Source organism: Zeus faber (genome assembly GCF_960531495.2).
Source record: "Zeus faber genome assembly, chromosome: 4".
NCBI classification, from domain to species: domain Eukaryota; kingdom Metazoa; phylum Chordata; class Actinopteri; order Zeiformes; family Zeidae; genus Zeus; species Zeus faber.
The window spans coordinates 25,310,314-25,333,718 of NC_137191.1; the positions used below are offsets into that span (position 1 = coordinate 25,310,314).

Genomic DNA, 23,405 nt, shown 5'->3' on the forward strand with positions numbered 1-23,405 from the left:
CACACACACACACACACACACACACACACACACACACACACACACACACACACACACACGCAAGTAGGCTGAGATGCATTGTTTCTTTCCCATGAGATTATATGGCTGGCTACGTTGATTTGATTCTGCTGACGTAGTCGAATCAGAGATGTGCGGGGAATCAACGTTGGCGTCGTGGCTGTCCTGACAACGGGGTCACGCTTACTCCTGCTGTGTCACAGAGGTTTTCATCAACCCTCCGCAGGCAACAGGAGATATAAATCAGAAACAGTAGACACTGCATGTGTAATGGTGTGTGGGTTCGGGGGTGTGTGGTGGGTGTGTGTGAGTAAGTCTGTGTTGGGTATGGTGATATTATTGTGAAGGATTTAAGGATATATACACTAGTAGATGGTGGAAGTTAAGGATAGGCCAAAGGGCCAGGAATTACATCCACATTGACATTTGTGTGTGTGTGTGTGTGTGTGTGTGTGTGTGTGTGTGTGTGTGTGTGTGTGTGTGTGTGTGTGTGTGTGTGTGTGTGTGTGTGTGTGTGTGGTGTGTGTGTGTGGTGTGCGTGTGGTGTGTGTGTGGTGTGTGTAGGTATTGCAGGTGGATGCTTGTTAACTCTGCAGTTGAGTGTCTCAATTATGGATCTTTGTGATTTGTTTACATTTCTCTTTCCCTCCTCTGTGTTCCTCTACATACTCTGAGAGAGAGCAAGAGATAGAAAGAAGAGAAAGAGAGAGAGAGAGAGAGAGAGACAGAGAGAGAGAGAGGGAGAGGGAGGCTATAAGGAGAGCAGGGTTCCTATGGCGACAGCTAATAACTATCATCAACCATTAATTACAGCTACAGGGACCAGCGGCTCCTGTCTGTGCACTACTCAGAGCACAAGGTTCAGTCCTTTTTTTTACATTTAAAGTCTCAGCAGCTCAGAGTTACTGTTTTAACTTAAATAAAGTTCAATTGAACAATAAATTAAATTGTAATGTTTTGTATGGTGTACAGTGACCAAGGAACAAGCATCTGTGACAGTTTAATGCGTGGATGTACTTATATATTCACAAAGCTAGTTTATTCAGGATAATTATACAAATATCTGCATCCACCGGTTTATATTTCTTTCAAATTGAGTTTACATTTACAGAAGTTGTTATTTAATACAAAAAGGAAAAAATAAATAAAAACAGGGTCTCATTTGAGTCAAAGCTAAATTTACATTTGTTCAGATATCTGATAAAGATTGTTCTTATATTTATAAAGTTGTTAATAGTGATATATTAGTGTGTAAACAAAGTCGTTTATCAAATGAGAGCGGGCCAAAAAGGGTTGACTCTCAAATTGAACAACAATGGACCTTTGTGGGACAATAACTGGATTTGCTGATGTTCCACGCAATCCTTCACTTCGGCTGAAAAAAAAAGCCAATTCCTTCAGTGACCCACTCATTTTTTTGTACTTGAGTTATTGAGATTGTTCTCATGCAGAACTTCTTGAAATACAATTTCTCCCTGACACGCCTCCATTTTGAACAAATGTCGTCTTTCCAAACACACGAAGAACACCCATTTGAACTCATCATGATGCCTGGGGTAAATGACTCACTCTCTGTGATCGTGTGTGTCAACCCCTTCAAGAAGTGGTTGTATCTTTACACGATTGCCATTCCTGTCCAGATGGGATGGTAGCCGAGCTGACATAATCAACAGGGGATTATTCTACTCAGAAGGAATCTTAAATCTACCCAATCAGCAGCCACTCCCCAACATCTGTCCTGGGTGTAGCAGCGGATGGTGGTGGTGGTGGTGGTGGTGGTGGAGGGGTGGGTGGGGTGGGTTGGAGGCAAGACACGTCACAAAAGGGTTAGCCACAGGCCCAGCCACATGACAACAAATCTCATCAGAATCTGTGTGTGTGGCTTTGTATTTGCGTGCGTGTGTCTCTAATTGTTGTGTGTGTGTGTGTGTGTGTGTGTGTGTGTGTGTGTGTGTGTGTGTGTGTGTGCGTGTGTGCGTGCGTGCGTGTGTGTGTGTTATTGGTCGGCCTGTGTCAGCGCCTGCCTGTTTTTTTATTGACACGACCAAAATATTGAACAGTGCCTTTTAAAATGCAGTTATCCAAAATATTACCTAGACAAATCCATTACTTCCTTGCTAATTCACCCCTGATCTGTCAGTGTATTCATGTCAAACTGTGTAATCCATCATGGCACGCAACAATAAAACATAAAGTACTGTTGCCCTTTGCGTTGCGTGCGACTGTCTTGATACCCGTTATGCAACCTGGCGCTTTTTGGCTCTCCTGGTCTCCCGCTTGCTGACATAATAAGCCCGCTGTAGTCATCCTCTAACCTTGTCATCAGGCCAAACACACAATCAGATCAATTGTTCCTCTAACAGTAGATTACCACTGATTCATCTCTTTTTTAAACCTTTGTCCCCTCCAATGGCCGTCTGGTTTTCCACCGCTAGTTGGCTTGAAGGTCCCCAGGGCTAACTGATAGCAAGGCCCCAAATCAATACACTTTCATTAAACATATCTGTCTGGTCTGGCTTACGTCGGAGAGGATGGAGAAAATCTATACTGAGGGGATTTTGTTGAGGATCGCCGTGTAGGTACACAAGAATACATCTTTGCTGAATTATAGCTTTAGTTTGTGTTTCGTGTGTGAAGACATGTCTAAAGTCAAAATTTTCTTTTGTTTTCCACCAGGAAATGCATCGCCAGAGAAAGTTGCTGAAATGTCCAACAAGACAGATGTGATTGTACACTGCCTCTTCATACCTGATACAGGATTTTAATGGTTGGAACTATCCATCCCAGAATCCACGACTGCCCTCGCAGACACAGTCTGATTATCGCCATTGCTATGGGAGCGGTGCGAGTAAACAGGTAGTTTGGAATTGTTTCATGTTTTAAGGTTACTTTCAGACTTTTACAGGGACAGCATTCCATGGAAAAGACTATATTCATGCAATATTCCATTGGTTAATGCAGTGATAAACAAATAATGCTGATTCCAATAAACTACTTCCAAAACATTTCCACAATCACAAACTACAATCCCTTTCTGCCCCATTGTTTTGGCAGATACAGCATCGTGTCCACAGACGAAGACATCCTAAAGATCTCGTCCCTGGGCCTCAATGGCCATGGACCCCTGGCACATCAAAGCCTGGCAGCAGCTAGGGTGAAGGGTGAAGGAGGAGGGGGAGAGTGTCTAGCAGGTGAGGAGGGAGGGGGTGTGTTATCCCTAAGAGCGGCCAGCGAGCCCATCCTGTACAACCGCCACCACGCCTCCCCATCCTGTCGTTTGGGCCTGGGCCTGGGCCCCGGCCGCCTGCGCAGCCGCTTTGTGAAGAAAAATGGCCAGTGCAATGTGGTCTTCAACAACATGGAGGACAAGCCACGCCGCTACCTGGCCGACATCTTCACCACCTGCGTGGACATTCGCTGGAGGTACATGCTGCTTATCTTCACCACAACATTCCTCTTCTCCTGGCTGCTCTTCGGACTGATCTTCTGGGGCGTGGCGCTGGTCCATGGTGATTTTGACCTTCGTGCCCCTCTCGGGGAAGGGAAGGCTCCAGGCGTTTTGGAGGAAGCTGGGTACGAGTGGCGGCCATGCATCCTCCATGTGCAGGGCTTCATTGGAGCGTTTCTCTTCTCCATAGAGACGCAGACCACCATTGGATACGGGTTCCGGTGTGTCACTGAAGAGTGCCCAGTCGCTGTTGTTACCGTAGTGGTCCAGTCCATTGTGGGGTGTATTATTGACTCCTTCATGATAGGCACCATTATGGCCAAGATGGTGCGACCCAAGAAGCGGGCGCAGACACTGCTGTTCTCGCATAATGCTGTCATTGGGCTGCGAGATGGCAAACTCTGTCTCATGTGGCGTCTGGGGAACATGCGCAAGAGCCACATTGTCGAGGCCCACGTGCGCGCACAGCTCATCCGCCCTCACGTGACGGCAGAGGGGGAGTACCTGCCCTTGGAGCAGACAGACATTGACGTTGGTTACGACGACGGGCTGGACAGGCTGTTCCTGGTCTCGCCACTGGTGGTGGTCCACGAGATCAACAAGAACAGCCCTCTCTACAACCTGAGCCGGGCCGACCTGCAAAAGGAGGACTTTGAGATAGTGGTCATCCTGGAGGGGATGGTGGAGGCCACGGCCATGACGACACAGGCCCGTAGTTCCTACCTCGCCAGAGAGATCCTGTGGGGCCACCGCTTCGAGCCCTTGGTGTTTGAGAAAGGCAACCACTACCATGTGGACTACTCCCGCTTCCACAAAACCTACGAGGTGCCCTCCATGCCTCACTGCAGTGCCAGGGAGCTGGACCAGGTGAGTGAGCGAGGAGGAGGGCGTCCGCCCTCCCCCTCCTCCTCCACCTCCACCTCCGTCTGCTCCCACTCTCCTTCGCCCTTCGCTCCGCGGACCAAGCGACACCTCCTGGCCCCTCACTCGCCCAGTGCCTTCTGCTATGAGAACGAGGTGGCACTGTGCTGCGGGGAGGAGGGGGAGGAGGGGGTGTTAGAGGGCAGGGAGGGGGAGGTGAAGGACAGGGTGGCCGAGAAGAGAGATGACTTCCGTTTGGGTTTCAAGGAGAGATTTGTGGAGGAGCAGACAGTGGAGATGCTCTGTGTCCTGGACATAGAGAGCAACTATGACAGGCTACAGCCTGCTCTTCCTCTGTACATCAGCAGGGAGTCGGGGGTTTAAGGCCTAACCAGTCATTCATGGCTGGACTGAACTAGACACCCTTCCATCTGCTTCCCTCCTTGTTTCTGTGCATCCAACCAAAGTATTGAGGCATTAAAACTCTAGAAGAGTGCAATCCGGATCATAAGATTGCCATTAAAGGGGGGGAATCGTGCGATTCTATCTGCACAATGTGCTCTTATTATTGGTCTGAGTGTAGTGGTATCTAAGGTTCATCAACCAAAAATGGGGCTCAGGATTTATTCAATAGGAGCTCCTCTTTAAAGGTTGTTTCAAAAACATGTTTCTATTGTTTTATTGAATAATGCATTGTGTATGGCATATAAGTTATATATTTTTTGTAAATATGTCTTTTTGCTTTATGTTCTGAATAATCAGTCTTTGCTTTGACGTATAAATCAAATACAGATAATTGTTATGAGTGGGACCCGTTTGAAAGATTTTCAATGGGAGCAGAGCACAAGACAAAATGTGAAAATGCATGAGAGAATGAGTATCTTGCCAGCATACAGACCATTTATTTTCTTAGTGTAAAAAAGGAAAGAAAAAATATTTTTTGTTGTCAATAACATATTGTCATATTGTCTTCATATTTGAGTTCTGTCGGTGTTGAAGTTTTGATGAATAATGATCTCAATGTTCAAAATCCATGGCCATCCTGTATTCCATATTAACTCGTAGATTATGAGGCATGGGAAGAAAAACAAAAGTCTAGGAAAAGCCTGAAAGGGCATTCAAACAGCTCATCTCAAACAACCAGTCAAATTAACATGTACAGGCGAGGAACAAGAAGCACTTTATTCTTACATTTTATCATTATATACTTTGTAACCATGTGCTGTTTTGTATGAATAAAACACCTGATTAAACGGCAGTATTTACTCTTCTTCTTGAACTGTCTCAGTGCTAAGTTGTGGAAATTACTGACTTTCCTCGCAGACCGGTGGTTCTTTCCGGTTAAAGATCAAATATCTGCACCCGATTTTGACCAACACCTGTAAAACTTCCATCATCCCCTCCAGTGCATCCTACAAAGCAAACATGGAGGGAGAGGACACCATGGAGCCATCAGGAGGAACCACCAGGAGGAACAATTAGGAGCAACTATCAAGACGAACCCAGGAGGAACCACCAGGAGGAGCCGCCAGGAAGAACCATCAAGACGGACCATCAGGAGGAACAACCAGGAGCAATTATCAAGATGAACCATCAGGAGGAACCACCAGGAGGAACCATCAAGACGAACCATCAGGAGAAACCACCATCACGAGCCCCCCCCCCCCCCCCCCCCCCCCCCCACGCCTCCCATCAGATGGTCTGCTCCACACACGGTGCTCAGGCTCCATCAAGTGGTGGACTGTCCCAACAGCAAGCCACACTGGAACAAACAACTCTTAACCAGATGTGGAGGAATGCATCCCTCAAACACACATTGAATAATAACACTTCATTTACTGTCATCATCTTGTAGGTGAAGAGTATTTATTTGGATTTATGAAGCGTATATTTTTCAGTGCACTGCAGTTGACTTGAGAAAGAATTCCTCCCTGTCATGTTCTGCACCAGGGTTGACGCTCTAATAGTATCATTATTCTTCCGACCAAATTGAGTTACTTTGATTTTTTATATATTTATCTAACACAGTTACTACGTATGTAACAGTAAGTGGATATAGTGTATCTTTATTTTAGTTTCAGAAATGGGACAAAGGTGATGCAGGGGACATTCCTCCCATCAAAGACCCTCGTAAGTTGGACAGTTTAATGCTAATGAAAATTTAAGGATGATGGGCGGAGGGGGGCCATGGTTGTCCCTTCCTGTCTCGTCCCTTCAGTGTGTTTTTGGCACCGTTTCTCAGGTTTCTGGAAGTCTTCACGGGGGCCAAACATGACGTCGTCGACAATCAACAAACAGCCAAACATCTGCTCTCTTTAGGTGGGTCATGCGAGAGGAACCCTTCATATTCCGACCATATCTCCGCCGTTACGCTCCGTGGTGTAATCTAATCATCCCATCTCCCTCCTGCTCACCCTAACAAGCCACTTCCCCTCCACCCAATCTCTCTATCTCTCTGCTGTCATCCTCTGACCCACCCCCCCCCACTCCCTTTCTGATGTCAGTTAATTAGCCACATCGCTACACCCCCTGTCAATGGGGGGACCTTTGTGACCTTTGGGAGAAGTGCTAATGGCTGACTAGGATCTTCATAGAGTGTGTCCCTGTGTGTATATTGGCGTGTTCATACCCTATGTGTACGGGTGTCCATTTGAGTGTGTGTGTGTGTGTGTGTGTGTGTGTGTGTGTGTGTGTGTGTGTGTGTGTGTGTATGTGTGTATGTGTGTATGTGTGTGTGTGTGTGTGTGTGTCTGTGTGTGTGTGTGTGTACCTGAGCTTTCATGTGGTGCTTGGCTTTCTCCGTGCCCTCTCCGGGGCCACTACTGGCTGTTTTGGCCCCCGGGGCTACGTAGCCAGCGCCTGGACGGTGTGTGTTCTCAGCAGGGGACAGTGTTTAGGCTCCAAGTGCCGCTGTCGGGTTGGGGGGGCTGGGGGTCTTTGATTCCATAATGAGCCGTTGTGCACCGCAGAGCTGTGGAGCCGTGAAGCCGTGGAGCTGTGGAGTTGTGGGAGCTGTGGGGTGGCTCGCTGCGGGGGACAGAGGAGCATTGTGTGCAGGCCTGGCTATCTGGGCTCCATGGGAATCACCACAGGGCGTGCGTCCTCTGCCGACTTGTTGATGTCTCGCTGACTGGTGGACTGTTGCTCCCTCTGACCCGGCCGCCCATCTGCTCTGTCTGTCTGCTTGTCTGCCCGTCTGTCCGTCCTGCTACCTTTCTGTCTCTCTCTTTTCCGGGTGCACCTGTTGGCCTGTAGTCCCTCCGACGACCGTGTGTCCGTCACATTTGCTCGTTTGAATGTTAAACCACTTCCTCCTTCCACGCTTAGATAGATACCTTGCATGTGTTTGTAGTGTTGCATTTGTCTGTCTTTAAAACTCAAAATGTCCGCTGTCCGCTAGCATTATGTATGTCTGTCTGTTTCTTTTCGCAGGTCTTATTATGTATTTATATCTGTCTCTGCCTTTTGATCCAATGGCCTTATAAAATAATAATACTAATACGATGATGTGTAATTAGATCTCCCTGTGGCAGCAGATGGTTCTGTTAATGCATTTCTTTACATATTTTGAGATTTCAGGCATGAAACACATACCTGAGAAATGGTAAAAGTCTCAGATTTATTTTTTACATGTTTTTGGGAACATGCCCCCCGGTCTCATCCATCTTTCTGTCCCATTCCCTTTAATCTCCCCATTCCCTCAGCCAACAACAGAGTCTTTCATGCGGCCTTCTTCCCCTTAGACCCCCGGGCTCTCTCCCTCTCTCTCTCTCACTCCCTCTCTCTCTCTCTTCCTCTCCCTCGCTCTCTCTCTCTCTTTTTCGCTCTCTCCCTCGCTCTGTCCCACGGCCCACAGAGCCTAATTAAATGTCCTGAGAAAAACCCATGATTTGAAAGTCTATTGCTTTCCTCTCTGGCGCTCACTCTCTCTTTCTGTTTGTCTCTCTGTGTTTCTGTCTCTTATTATGACCGCTACACTTTTCTTGATTATATGCACTTAAGATGATTAAAAGCCACGCCAGATTTAGCTTTACATAATAAAACATTTGACCATAAATTCAACATCTATTACAAATATACATATGCAGTCATGTAATAAGGGACATACTATATATATTCAATAAATCACACACATACACCTCTTTCTATATACCTGCAAATAATTGTCATTTTAATTTGTACAAAACAACTTTATATTATAATACATGCGTCTCAAAATGTTGCTAAATATATATTTAGCAACATTTGACATTTTATCCCATGTTACAAATAAAGATAAACGTGATAAACAATGAAGATTTTAAAGAAGAACAAAGTAACATGCATAGATTACATATTAGTCCGGTATAAAAAAAACCCAAACAATTCAATAGGCATCCTGCATCGGTGCTGCAATGGTAGGGTTAAGAAGACGTGACAAATGGAAGTATTCCTATTGTCCTCTTAATATAATATTTTGAAAACCACTTACACACAGTTGAATCTGTGTGTGTGTGTGTGTGTGTGTGTGTGTGTGTGTGTGTGTGTGTGTGTGTGTGTGTGTTTGTGTGTGTGTGTGTGTTATAGAGCTCATAATGAATCTGTCTACAGTCTCTCATATGGCAGACCTATTAGCTTGTGCTTAATTGCTTAATTGGATGAAGATGTTGATTGAAGGAATCCTTTGGGGCCAAAAGATGAGTGACCTGGATGTCTGCTTGAGCTATTGTGCTAATAAGCTATTCATTCACTTAAGTTAAGTTTAGTTTAGTTTTCAGTTGTTTTATTTTTTTTACTTCAGTTTCATTTCCAAACACAATTTCAGGCCATGCAATGAATATTTTTCTTTCACAGAAATGTGTATAATTTCCATGATGCAATGTGCAATATAATGTAATTTATTCATAAAAATAGCACAGTTTTTATTCACATGTCTTTGTAAATTGAATACAATTATATCACATGGTACGAATGCTTAAGAAATCGTTGCTTGATTAGAATTTTGTTGAATGTTATGTATCATGAATAATTTGAGAGGTCCACACAGGCGCAGGCAGGCACACACACACACACGCACGCACGCACGCACGCACGCACGCACGCACGCACACACAAACCCTTACTTACTTCTTGCTTAAGGTTGCCCATCAAATCCAATGACAACATCCACTTCTGTCCTTAAATTCTTTGATCGCAAATTCTTTGATGGCTGACAAATCCAGTCCTGCAGCGACAGATTCAATTGCAGAAGGTGAAGATGCAAGTGATAATGAGACAGTGGCATCATCCATGGAGGTGTCTCCTGGTTGTCCCCTCCTCCAGCCTGCCAGTCCCATACAGGCTATCTCTACCCCTCTGCTCAGCGCCGGGGCACAGTGTAAATGGCCATTGACTAACACTCTACGGAGAAATTGGATTTAGGGCATCCCTTATGTGCACACGATCATGCTGGACGATGGGGTTCTGGAACTCCACTGGCAGATCACTACTTCCTTGGTTGTGTTGATATGAGAGAATAAGGCGTCTGCAAACTGACGACCACTCTTTCGAGTTTGATGCTTGCTCGCGGCCCCCTGATGTCAAAGAGGTCTCAGTCCAGTCTGAACTGCTACACACTGGTGGACACATGGGAGGGAGATGTTAAAGAGTACAGGTGCCAACGACGATTAGACATTTGCGTTTACATCTGTCAAATGATCGCCATGTCACGACATTCAATGGAAATCCTAAGAGATAAACTCGTAAATTAGACTAATCTTTACCACAGTCATGGCTTTAACGCTGTAGAATAGATCAATGGAATAGACATGCTTTCACATACGCTTTCGTGCTACCCATTGTTCCAGTGAGTTTAGGAGAATGTGACATGCTTTTGACATGCTATCAACAAAGCAGAACCTAAATGGGTCACTACAGATAGCTAGTTTGAAGCTAAATGGAACATGATTGGCTGAACACCCCAAAATTGAATTATGTAGCAGTAAACACATCCCAGAATGCAGTTATGTGGCACAAAAATGGTATAGAGAGAAGAGAGAAAAAGCCAATTGCATATGTTACTGTTACATTCCGAAAGTGGCTTAAATACCTGTGATTTCTATTCATAGGCTGTGTTTACTCTATTTACAGGTGATTGGTGCCAACACATACCACTGTGTGTACAGAAAAAGGCACAACCACGCAACCATTATTTGCATGCAGCATTGTAGAATTTGGAGAGGACACTGACAAATTTGACTGGACGGACAAACTTGAGAGCACATCGCAAACCCATCCCTGTTCACCTTGTGAAATACATTGTATAGGTTTGCAAACACCATGTAGGTGTCCTGATGTTCTTGGCACTTTTCCAATGCTGTTGTGAAGATGTGAGGATGGTGTTGACCATACTCCTGTGTGTCTGAAGCCAGCACCTTGACTCAAGTACTAATGATTACCTGACGATGTTGACCAGTCTCTGTAGTGCTCACCTGGGCCACCACTTTGGCAAAAACAGTTTTTAACACAGATACTGTATGTACTTGTCAGTGGTCACCTCCAACATTCTCAACTTCTCATGTTCTCATTTTGTTTTGTTTATATCTCTGAATCGTAAAATGATTGTGAAAACAATCTCCCTGGCTTTTTCTGTCATTTTGAAGTAGTTCCACCACGGGCAGAAAGTCGTAATTTTGCGCCTTTCTAGTGAGATATACAGTCAACATCCGGCCCTCAGTGTATGACTAAGTGGTATGACAGCACCAGAGTGCTGGCACGTATGACCGGAGGGCAAAACGCTCACGGAGTCACAGCGTAAATGTCACCATTGTTCCAGCCAGCCGTCAGCACCATCATCATCAACACCATCATCATCAGCAGTGTGTCCTGCGTGTCAGCATCCCTCTAAGTTTCGGTCAGATGCATAATTTTATTTCCCATTCCTGATCCCTTTCTCTGTTATTCATCCTCCCCTCACCCTCTCTCTCTCTCGCTCTCTCTCTCGCTCTCTCTCTCTCTCTCTCTCTCTCTCTCTCTCTCTCTCTCTCTCTCTCTCTCTCTCTCTCCCCCTCCTTCTTGTATTTGTCCCTTAATCTTTTCTCCAGTCTCAAAAGGGGTTCAAGTCATGAAATGTCCGAATACCTTCTATATCTATCTCTGTTTCTTTTCTCTGTTCTCCAACTTCCCTTCCTCCCTTATCTCTTCATTTTTCACCCCCCCTCTTTTTTTTCCAAAGCCACCCTCACGGCTAAAAACTAGAGAAGTAGCTGTGTCCGAGAGCAGCGAGTTGTGGACACGGCAGCCGTCCGAACAATAGGCCATTCATGATACCATGCAATGCCATGCAATGCAATGCAATGATGATCTGCCGCTGCCCCCCACCCCCACCCACGCCCTCCCCTCCATCTCCCACCCTCCGCCAGTCTCCACAGCTGCACAGGAATGTGGTCCAACAAGTTACAGCCTCCCGCACCCCCCCCCCCCCACCCCATTCACTCCCACCGCCGCCCCACATCATCACCACCACCACCACCACCACGGTGCCACCGCTACCATCGCCAACCCCACCCAACCCAACTTAACCCCCCCACCCACCCTCCATGGCCCTAAAGATGATGGTGGATGGGGGGGGACGAAGAAGGCACTCAAACAAAATGGGGGGGTTGAGATTGAGGGCGGGGTGGGGGGGTGGGGGGGTTAGCTGCAGATGGAAGACAAAGAGAGGATTCATGGTTGGTCACAGACACTCCAAGAAGAAAAAAAAAGTGGGGACCCATTTAAGTGTGGTGCAGCTGCACTAATTCACAGGGCGAAAATGGTACAAAAAAATAAGGGGGACAAAAGTCATTTCTTATTCGGCTCTGTGGCCCATGTCTCACTAAATCACACAGCTATTAATCTCGCCACTCCGAAAATACACATGAAGAAGGCCCGGCCATCGTTTCTGCCCCGTTGCAGAGACACCTGCGTCACTCAGCATCCGAATTTTCCGAGACAATTTTTGGCTGAGTTGAAAGTTAATTACTGATGTATGACCAGATTTTGTGGTTCTTCATCTGGATTCCCTAAATATTTCCAACAATCACAAAATATGTTTATTCCGACAAAAAGACAAGGGCCACTACATGCAATGATGTTCTCATTTGCAGGACAATTACAAAAAACAAACATATTCATGTCTTACTTTACAAAACAGGACAGGGGCTTTAAAAAAAATCATATATATATATATATATATTTTTTTTTAATTATTTTAATTGTAATACTTTTATTACTATTATTAGAGTGTAGTTGTTATTGTTATAATTTCATCATTATCATGAAAGTTTTCTCCGTAGTCAGGTTTAATGGAATCATTTTTTTCTCTCCATGTAAGTGAAAGATTTGCAAAAACCTAAGTTGAATATACTGGCTATGAATGCATGTTATGCATTTGTTTTTATATTATCTGATACACAACTTGTTTTTTTATTGTCATATCTTGTTTCTCGCCTGCTTCCTGCACTGAATTTCTCCCCAAGGGAATAAAGTGCATATACGTTATATTAACTTATAAAATAATTCTGTGATCCGCACTTGTTTTGTAAACAGAAAGAGCTGGCGGCCATCTGGATAAAAGACATTTTCAAAGCATGGGCGTTACTCCCTGGAGTGTTGCTTTAGGTCTGATTCTAAATAGGGGGAGACAATCGATGCATAGAATTTGTTAATATGGTGCACAGCGAGGAGAAGTTTGAAATAAATTATTTCAGTCACATGCAGATCCAGTATGGATATCGCTGTGAGGATTGTGTTGGAAATCCCCCGCGCATAGATGTGAACTATATGTGAAGATACACTCTTAGGAAATAAGGTACAGCATTGTACCTTTAGGGGTTTGCCACACTGGCAGTGACCTCTGAGGTGCTGGTTCTCAAGCTAGGTGTCTGGGGATCCCTAGGGGGTCCCTCAAGAGGTTCGAGAGGGTCCCTTGCAAATTTATTATTCACCAATAAAATTCACCATTATTTAATTTACAAGATGTTAGCACCATCGGGGAATGCAGAATAATTACTTCTTTATCCTAGTTTCACTCTTATCTCCCGAACTGTAGTATAGACAGATGTGGAGGTTTGGACTAAACCATATATAACAAATAAATCTTCTCCCTGTGTCCCGAATCTTCTCCGATTCGGGACACAGAAACAAAATCTTATCAAATGGGGTATGAGGCCGAGTGCGTATTGCTTGTTTTAACCCTGGCACGGGTCTGTAATTTTGTACCTCTGGTGACAAATTTATACAGTAGTTGACGGTTGCAAAACTTGTACAAAGAGTGTACTCAAAGACTCTCAAAACCTCGAGAAGTTTAGAAAAGCACGGTCTGGATCCTTACTCTCATAAACAATGGCATTGATAGAGGAACTTTAAACTGCTTTTAAATAAAATTAGAGGCAAAAATGCTTAATACAAATCTACGCCATTCCAGAGGTTCAATTTTCAGAGCCCATTACTGAGTTCGTCATCACTGGAGGGGGCGGGGGGGTAAATGACGCCATTCACTTCTGCCCAATGTGCCCATTGACTTGGGAATGAACGCCGTCCCGCAATTATACAATCCAGTAAAATGAATGTGACCCAGCTTGTGAATATTTGACCGGGATGCATGCTTCCCTTATCTGCAGCCCTCTATCTCCCTCTCCCTCTCTCTCTCTCTCGTTCTCTGTCTCCTTTCTTCTCCCCGCTGATCATCCGATTTCTGGAAATTCCCTGAGGAGCTGGTCACGCACTGAGGCCAAAGCAAAAGGGCAACACGCTCTCTCAATTTTCCCGTCTGCCTCTTTCTCTCTCTCTCTCTTTCTTGCATAACTATACTTCTGGCTCTTTTTTTTATGCATATTTATGACTCTGTCTGTCTGTGTACCTGTTCGTCCCTCTCAAACTCATTTCAGTAGGTTTTAGTCCACAGGGAGCCGAGGAATCCCTTCATTTAGTGTCTCTTTGAACAGCCTTCCGTCTGTGTGACCGGTGGAAGCCATTTATACACACATTTATACACAGGAGACACATGAATCAAAATTGCCACCCATGACTCCTCATGCACCTGAGGGGTGACTCTTTGACCCTTCCAGCTGATCATGAGGTTCTGGTCCCATTACCCCCCCCCCCCCCCCCAACCCCAACCACCTCTCTCTCACTCTCTCTCACACACACACACACACACACACACACACACACACACACACACACACACACACACACACACACACACACACACACACACACACACACACACACACACAGCTTCAGGAAAAGGGCTCTTGTGACACAGCGGTCTGGGCAGCTATGGAGAGACTGATTACTGGAGTCACATGGAAGGTTAGCAGAGGGATGTATGTCTATGGTTAATGAGACCATGTGAGTTTTATTTTCCAACAACTTCCCCCGGGGTGCGGAAGGCCTCAAGAGAAAAGAAAAAAAACACTTCTATGATTAGTAAAGTCAAAATTTATATTCACCATATTTTGCATGCAAAATATCATGAATATATATTTTGACTTCATACCAATGTCAAAATACCATAAATAAGTTTTAAGTTAGTTAACTTAATTTTCAATAGTTTAAACGTTTATACGGTTATCATTTTAATGTGGTAATCAGTTTTTGAGTATAAGGTTAAGTATAAGGATACTATAGTTCAACACTATGCATCATTTGAGCACAATGTTATTCTCTCTAGCAGTTGAATATTACGATACCAACCATTAACATATTGCACTATGCAACCGTAATTAATATATGAATAAGTAGTTTTGTTAACATATAAAATACATTTGTAAACACATCATTGGTAAATATTCATCACACCTTTTTTTAAGAAGACTTCGTCGAGGCCAAGAATAAAGGGATTTAATAAAGACATTTTATTTTCTTTCCTTTTTCCTTTTGCAACAAAATTAATTTGCCTCAAAGAATCACCGAGGCAATGCTTCAATTAATTATTTAGACTAACAATCGGGATATTAATTCTCCAGCTGAACGCATGGTAATTTAAAAACGAAACTCAGATCTCAAAACGTGGCAATAAATAAGGCCCTTCGCCGTGTAACGAAAATGTGTTGTATTTTTTTGAATCATTGATTATGACAATGAAAGACATTCGCTATTAGGCCTACCTGCATTTATTATAATTGTTCGTATTATTATTATTGTTGTTATAATAATAATAATAATAATAATTATTGTTATTATAATTATTATTATTGTTGTTGTTGTTATTGTTATTTATTATTATTATTATTATTATTATTATTATAATTATTATTATTATTATAGTAGGATATGAAAGTAGAATAAATAAGTATAGTAAAAGTAGGAAAAGATGAATTGTATGGGCAACTCATATTTAGTTATTTCTCTCCACAAAACGAATAAAAAAGTAAGATATCATGTGGTTGTTTTAAAAGTTTTAACTTTTCGGTATTTTTATTTAGAAAATACGTCCATAGCCTTCTTTTGTATTTCCGACAATCAAACTTTTACCTTGCTTCAACATTTTCAGACCCATAAATATTGCAATACATTTTTTTTTAATGACACACGCTCTATTTTGTCCTCACAGTCATTTTCCCTGTAGGCCATCATTTTCATCTTCATCATGATCGTCATCATCACCACCATCATCATCATCTCCATCACGCTCCCACTGATCGCCAAACGCTGGTGCGTAAAACCACAAATCCAAGTGTCTGCTTCCCATAGGCGATTGATTAAAAAGCGCAAAACGACATAATTATTTAACCCCCCCCCCCCCCTTTTTTTTTTGTTTTTTTTTTTTACAAACATAACAAGCCACTCACGTCAAGCCAGCGAGGCCTTGGGATCCAGTGTTAGTTATGATGGTGCCGCTTACCGTCCACCATCCCCCAAACGAGGCCCTCGAGAAGCGCCACCAAGGCCCCAGATCCAGGTCGCAGAGTATATGGGGGATACGAGGTGATGAAGATAGAGGAGGAGAAGGATCCGTGTGTCCCGACCGCTCCAGCGTGTTTTCTAAAGTGTGTGTGAGACTCTGGTCTATGCTCAGACATAAGGAGAGGACACAGACATCTCTCTCTGTTATCAATTTTTTCCAAGTTTGCAGCACAAAACTGGTTTTTGTTCCCCATTTTTTTTTTTTTTCATTTACGAGGGTTAATGGAGAGAGGCTTGGGCGTTTGATCACATGGTTACAATTCACCTGAGCCGGGAACAAAGAGTGCAAAGAAAGAGAGAGGGAGCGAGACCGAGAGAGAGAGGGAGAGAGACAGAGAGAGAGAGAGAGGGAGAGGGAGAGAACTGAGACACGGATTCAACATGAGAGGCCTCGGGGAGACACAGGCGTTATTGTTGTACTGTATGTCTATGTGCGTGTGGGTGCGTGCGCGCGCGCGCGTGCGTGTGTGTGAGAGAGAGAGAGAGATGGAGAGGGAGAGAGAGATGGAGAGGGAGAGAGAGATGGAGAGGGAGAGAGAGAGAGAGAGAGAGAGAGAGATGCCGACCAAATCAACTGTTGGTCCTCTTGATTCCCAGGTCATGCTTTTAATGCGTGTACTAATTGACTGGGAGTGTATCACCCAGTGTAAAATGTGATTTTCCCCACCCTCTTCTCCACCCTCGCAGTAAACAAGAAAAAATGCCACGGGAGAGTTGTTTTTAACGTCCCTAAACAACTCGCCGACCCTTTTTGATGAATGGTTTGGGACTTTGGTAAATTTCAGATTCCGATTATGTACAGTAGGCTACGTGATGATTTAATAATAAAAAAAAAACTGCAGCTACGATTATTTACGTTCAGATAAGACTTCCTTTTTGTTTTTGAAATGACATAATAATCCTTTAGCGACAGTTTCTTCAAAACATTTTTTTTAATGAATGCGTTCAAACAAGCGTGTATCGATTAGAGATGTGATGTCATGTTCACTTCGAGATTAATAGGCCATTAATGACTTACTAAAATAGAGATAATGGGATGACATAGAGTAATTCCGTCTCATATCGTCCTTCCAGCGTAAGTTAAGATGCGTTCAGCTTTTTTTCTTTTACTTAATTGAAGGAGAAATCCCGAACGAAATTAATACAATTATGATGCCACGCATGTATTACACTTGTATTATATTACACATTTATCCACAGTAAAGGTTGGCATTCAACTCTTAAACACAAAGGGAAAAATATAAGATAAGATAAGATAAGACAAGATAAGATAAGATAAGATACGATAAGATAAGATAATACTATTAAATCCCAGGGAGGAAATTCGGGGTAATAAACTATTAATAAAGGACTCCACGTCGTCAACACACACCTATTTATTGATTCATTTTCGTTACTTCCCGGTTATCCCTCCTCAGGATCATAGTAAATCACCTATTACTACGAATCCGTTTTTTTTAATCTCTCATCAATATTCATATAAAAAAAAACCCAGAAAAGCCTCTGAGAAGGAAAAAAACCGAGTTTAGGTCTAATAATCGTATAAATCATAACTATACGATCCCTGATATATTTGAGAAACGTCGCGTAATTTCGCCACAAATAAGCCTCCTCATTATTGTTTATTTATTCGATGCAGCGTGTCAACACAAGCAACAAAACGGGCCTTATTTTGGCACTAAATGGGCGCACTGTAGAGTCACTTAAAGCCACTCCGATGTAAAATCTCACCTCTTTTTCAGTGGAAATAACTCCCGCTGACGGACGGACAGGCCCCGGCGGAGCCTCTCCTCCAGTCAGGAGCGGCGAGCAGATTAAACGGCCAATGCGCGTTCAGGAGGGGTGGCACTGACCGTGCGCTGGAATGCTGCCTCTTTGGGAATGTTTTCCACTTTCAATCAGTTTTTTTTTTCTCTCGTTCCTTCTCCTCACAAGGGCGCTCTTTAAGCTCCGGTGCGCGACACAGAGCGGCCATTCATCGCCGGGCAAACCGAGCAAACCGAGGGGGTAGGGGACCGGAGAGCCAGCGGCACAGGCAGGCGCACGTTGAACCACTGGATGTCCGAATTGGTGAGTTACATATTTATATATTTATTTGATTTAAAAAAAAAAAAATGTGAAGGGAAACTATTTATTATTTTTACTTTGCGTGTTTCACGTTTGTTGCGTAATCTAGAATAAAAATAATGTAGGAGGGCATATGTTTTCATTGGGCTGCGCGTTCTTTTTCGTGTGAATTTCGAAAATGCAACTAGAAATAAAGCGATAAATATATTATATAAGCCTATATAGAGAGAGGGAAAACTACGGACGACCACCTGTCTGTGCGGGATGAATAAACCAAATACATAACGGCGCAGCCCTTGATTTCAACGTTATACTCTAAACCTCCAGTGTGGAGGTATTTTGTACAATTAACGCTGTGTTTTTGTGGTTAAATTATTTGCCTTAACCACCTACACCTATTTGAATTTCAGGTGCACGGATTGCCAAATTAGACGGAAAAAAGACGACAAAGGACTGAGGATCGTTAACACAAAAGTATGGCTTTTCCCGGGAAAAACCTTGAATAAAGCAGGACCAACACTGTTGAACTCAAACTTCTTATAACCCACATTTACCTTTTATTATTTCATTTAAAAAAAAAATCAGGGTTTTCGTTATTATTTATTTAAAACAATGTCCGGTGAGGAGCACAGTCTTTCCGAGGCGGAGTTGAGCCCCGGCGGTTCAGACTGTCACTCCCCCTCACCGGCGCACCGCGGTGCGTCAGCCGGCCACGGCTCCCCTCTGAGCGGCGCGGCGCAGCAGCTGACCGCGCTGTGTGGCGTGGAGGGCGGAGAAGAAGACGGAGGCAGGATCATCGGCGTCGCTAAAACGGAGGAGGATGACGACCGCTTCCCCATCGGCATCCGTGAGGCGGTCAGCCAGGTACTGGACGGGTACGACTGGACATTGGTGCCCATGCCCGTGCGGGTGAACAACGGGAGCAAGAGCAAACCGCACGTCAAGAGGCCGATGAACGCCTTCATGGTGTGGGCGCAGGCGGCGCGCCGGAAGCTGGCCGACCAGTACCCCCACCTCCACAACGCGGAGCTCAGTAAAACCCTCGGCAAACTGTGGAGGTTTGTATGACGCATTGAGGAGAGTCTCCCGTAAAAAAAAAAACACTGAGGGTCCTGTGCAGGGGGGTGTCAAAGATATGGCCTGCGGGCCGGATTTGGGATGATTTGGGGAAAAGGAAATATATATATATATATATAAAGATTAAAGATAGCAGAGTCAATCGAGTCAATGTTGTTCCTATAAATCAAACGAAATTCGTCAAATTAAACATTGTAAAAAAAAACAAAAAACTTCAATTCCATATGTTTGATTCCAACTTTTTCAAGCCGAAAAAGCATATGAGTGGGTTGTGTTGGTCATGCAGAGACACAGACCTCCAATCACCCATGACCCAAATTAAGTCACATTTTGACCAAGCCACATTTTGACACCCTGACCTACAGGGCCTTACACTGAAGGCTTTCGTGTCAGGTTTTAATGATGCATTTCAGCATGAATCATGCCGTTGGATAACAAATGTTTTCACAATTTCCAGAATAATTTTGGATGGTAGATTATGCGAGAAAAAAGCCAAATTAATCTTGAGTTCCTGAAACCCCTAAATTCCCCCTCTCTCTACCCCCTTAGACTGCTAAACGAGAACGACAAGAGGCCATTCATTGAAGAGGCGGAAAGGCTGAGAAAACAGCACAAGAAGGACTACCCAGAGTACAAGTATCAACCCCGGAGACGCAAGAACGGTAAACTTGGTCCTGCCAGTGAGTCTGACGCCCAGGGGGATGGGGAGGCCAGCCACTCCCAGTCTCACTACAAGACCCTCCACCTGGAGCACAACGGTGGAGCTGGCTCTCCCCTCGGCGACCTACACCACCACCACCACCATCACCATCACCATCCTGCAGGTAGGCTTTCTAAAGAGGCTCCACTTGTGATCAAGGAAGCACAATTATGAAAAGAAAATAGGCCTAATAACTTCAGGACAGCTGTGACCAAACAAACAATCCCTGACGCAACACAGTCCTAACCTAACTGCTGATCCTCTCTCCCCCTCCGTAGGTCAGGGTCACAGCCCCCCCACACCTCCCACCACCCCAAAGACAGAGCTTCAGTCTGGGAAGCTGGCGGAGGCAAAGAGAGAGGGGGGAGGAGCCGGGGGATCGGGAGGGTCCAGGGGAGCCCTTGGGGTGGGAGCAGAGGGCTCGTCCGCGGGCCCCTCGTCATCGAGCTCCAAACCCCATATCGACTTCGGCACCATGGACATTGGTGAGATCAGCCATGAGGTGATGTCCAACATCGAGCCCTTTGACGTGAACGAGTTCGACCAGTATCTTCCCCCGAACGGCCACCCGCAGAGTGGAGCCGGTGCCTCAGTTGCTGGGTCTTCCGCAACGTCGTATGCCTACGCCCTTGCCGCTGCCAGCGGGCACTCTGCCTGGCTCTCGAAGCAGCAGCAGCAGCAGCCTCAGGCCTCGCCCTCCTCCTCAGACCCTTCGAAGGCCCAGATCAAGAGTGAGTCGGCGTCTGGGGGCCACTACGCCGAGTCCTCCTCCTCTCCTTCCTCGGGCACCCACGTCACCTACACCCCACTCAGCCTGCCTCACTACGGCTCTGCCTTCCCTTCCCTGGCCTCCAGGGCTCAGTTTGAGTACGGGGAGCACCAGGCCCCTGGAGCGTACTATGCCCACTCCAGCCAGGCCCCAGGGCTGTACTCCGCCTTCTCCTACATGGGTCCGACACAGAGGCCCCTATACACCACCATCGGAGACCCCTCTAGTGTGGCCCCCTCTCACAGTCCCACACACTGGGAGCAGCCTGTCTACACCACGCTCACAAGACCTTGAAGGAGTCAAGCCGAGCAAAATAAATTTGGGAATTGTAAGAATGTGTGTCTGTGTTTTTGTGCGTGTAGGTCTGTGGATGTGTGCGCCTGCACATGTATCTGCGTATACCTGTGTGCCTGTGCCATATTGATGTTACATGAGTTTTGAGACAATGTAAGATGTATCCACTTTGGCCTTACAAATGTAGGAGTTACACACAATATTTGAGTGTAAAACAATGGTTCAAAGCCAATCTAAATAAAATAAATTAAACAAACGAGTGCCATTAGAAGTGGAATGTACAGTAAGTGTGTATAAAATGAGTTAGGTAAGTAAGATTTGGCATGTAAAGGTTGAGTACATGTTGGGCTGTTATATGACTACGCTATGACCCAGGAACCATGGGTTAGAGACTGACATAATCCAATTATATTAACCAAACTAAAGAAGATGGTTTTTTGACGTCATGACGTTATTTTATATACGTAGTATGTTGATTGTGTAACTTTATTGTGACTGATTTAATATTACACTTAAGCGTCTGCACCACTGCTTTGGGAAAAGAGAAATTTGTTTCAGAATAAGGTTCACTGGGTTTGTGTTCTATGGCCAGATGAGGATAGCTGAGGGTTAAGAAAAGCCACATTTCCTTCTTTATCTTTAGATAACGCAGTCTGTACATCTCTCTGTCTTTTCTTTAACTTTGCTAAACGGAACAACAATTTATGGGGAAAATAGGAAAAAGAGAGGGAACTAGGATTCTTAAATATGCCTTTCAGCTTACCAACATATTGCTTTTTTTTTTCTCCAAAATATCACATTACCTCAACTCTATTCATGTTGTGCCAATAGTAATAGAGAAGTACTATCCTTTCAACCTGATCGAGTAACGGTGAAGGTATTCAAAATGTTTAAGCACCAAATCGTCAGTTTAGTCACTGGACTACTTATTTCATGCTTTTTTTAAAGGGTATACCTCTTTGTTGCATTGCATTTAATTTGTCCATTTACTGTAAAAATCATTTTGTACAAACTAAGTCTCAAACAAATCTTTTGAGATAATTGGCCAGCTTTGGTACCTACTTAAGGATTAGAATCACATGTACTGCAGTTCTAAACACATGTGGGTCAGAAGCATGCTTTCTCCTGTAATATTTCATATTGTTTTCAAATAACCTTCTTCCTTTCTAGCAATGTGAATAACGGTTCTACCACAGGCTCAATCTCTTATTATATATGACGCATACTGTATCATTTGTTTAACTGACCCTCTCACCATATTATGTTTATTGTTTATGTTTATGTGATAATGCATTGTGTGTCAAAAACATTTGCTTTTTCGGTTTTGTATAATTATGGATAGTTTTGTAAAATGTTTGCGATACATTTTCGGAGTATTTTTGTTGCTTCCTTACAAGAAAAAGCAATGTTGAAATATTATTATTGTTGTTGTCATCTATTAAATCATTTTATTTATAAAGCCCTGTCTGAGGACATTGTCTTTTCCGCCTGCAGAACTGGCACTGGAAGATGGCACACGGCAAATTTACCAAGACAGGGGTGAAATCTGGAGGCAAATGTTGCTGACATGTGAACCGTAGTAACAACTTGATCAGTGTCCCACCGACCTAAGCTGTTTTAGTTTGTGTTTGTGTGCTCGGTAGACTAAAATTGACTACTAATTCCCCACATTTAATCGTCTGTGGCTGCATGTTGCTCAGCACAAAGAGAGCCATTCAGCCTCAGAGAGAGAGAGAGAGAGAGAGAGAGGCCGAGAGAGAGAGAGAGAGAGAGAGAGAGAGAGAGGGAGGTTCGGAGCAAAAGACTGGACTTTTGTGCGTACCATGTCCTCTCTTTCCCCTTTCCTCTCCTCCCGAGGAACTCCGCTCGCCTTTTTCGCTATCTGTAATCACAGCTGTGGAATACACTCATGAGCGTGGCAATAAGTATATTTACATTGGTCATTTCAAGGAACCATACCTTGGAGGACATGAAAATATACGGTAAAAATGTAACGATATATAATGATATTATTATGCCGTGTCAGGCCACTGTCTTTCTGGATGGGATTTTGTCTTTGGGACCACAATCTGATCTCACTACAGTACATATGATTTGGTCCAAACTCCCATGTCTGTCGAGAGCTACTGTAGCTAGGGCGATAACAGCGAAACTAGGATAAAAAAAATATGCCTTTCTCTTCAGTTCTCTAATGGTGCGGACTTGTTGTAGTTTAACTATTTTAAGGATTAAGTTGAACTTTGAATCGTTTTGCCAGGGAC

The 23,405-nt window shown here is 44.2% G+C and overlaps 2 protein-coding genes across 3 annotated transcripts; both read left to right on the forward strand.

Moving 5' to 3' along the window:
• Positions 1 to 2,782: 2,782 nt before the first annotated feature.
• LOC307229780 (ATP-sensitive inward rectifier potassium channel 12-like) lies at positions 2,783 to 4,711 on the forward strand (the record flags this gene model as incomplete). Its single annotated transcript, XM_079999851.1, has 2 exons — positions 2,783 to 2,874; positions 3,073 to 4,711. The coding sequence occupies 2 exons, from the start codon at positions 2,783 to 2,785 to the stop codon at positions 4,709 to 4,711; spliced, it is 1,731 nt and encodes a 576-aa protein (XP_079855977.1).
• Positions 4,712 to 18,214: 13,503 nt separating this feature from the next.
• LOC307228694 (transcription factor SOX-10-like) lies at positions 18,215 to 22,402 on the forward strand. Of its 2 annotated transcripts, none has more exons than XM_079998455.1 (4): positions 18,215 to 18,307; positions 18,715 to 19,362; positions 19,931 to 20,205; positions 20,360 to 22,402. In XM_079998455.1, exons 2-4 carry the CDS (start codon positions 18,917 to 18,919, stop codon positions 21,142 to 21,144), a joined length of 1,506 nt encoding a protein of 501 aa, XP_079854581.1. In that variant the 5' UTR covers positions 18,215 to 18,307; positions 18,715 to 18,916; the 3' UTR covers positions 21,145 to 22,402. The 2 variants fall into 2 exon arrangements, with proteins under 2 accessions (XP_079854581.1, XP_079854582.1); XM_079998456.1 differs by lacking the exon at positions 18,215 to 18,307 and having other exon boundaries at positions 18,772 to 18,778; positions 18,890 to 19,362.
• Positions 22,403 to 23,405: the final 1,003 nt, after the last annotated feature.

Excerpts from the sequence above, each read along its gene's own strand:
- LOC307228694 (XM_079998455.1), top strand. The coding sequence starts at position 18,917 with ATGTCCGGTGAGGAGCACAGTCTTTCCGAGGCGGAGTTGAGCCCCGGC. Across the intron at positions 19,363-19,930 it reads ACCCTCGGCAAACTGTGGAG|ACTGCTAAACGAGAACGACA; the intron begins GTTTGTATGACG and ends CTACCCCCTTAG. Across the intron at positions 20,206-20,359 it reads TCACCATCACCATCCTGCAG|GTCAGGGTCACAGCCCCCCC; the intron begins GTAGGCTTTCTA and ends CCCCCTCCGTAG.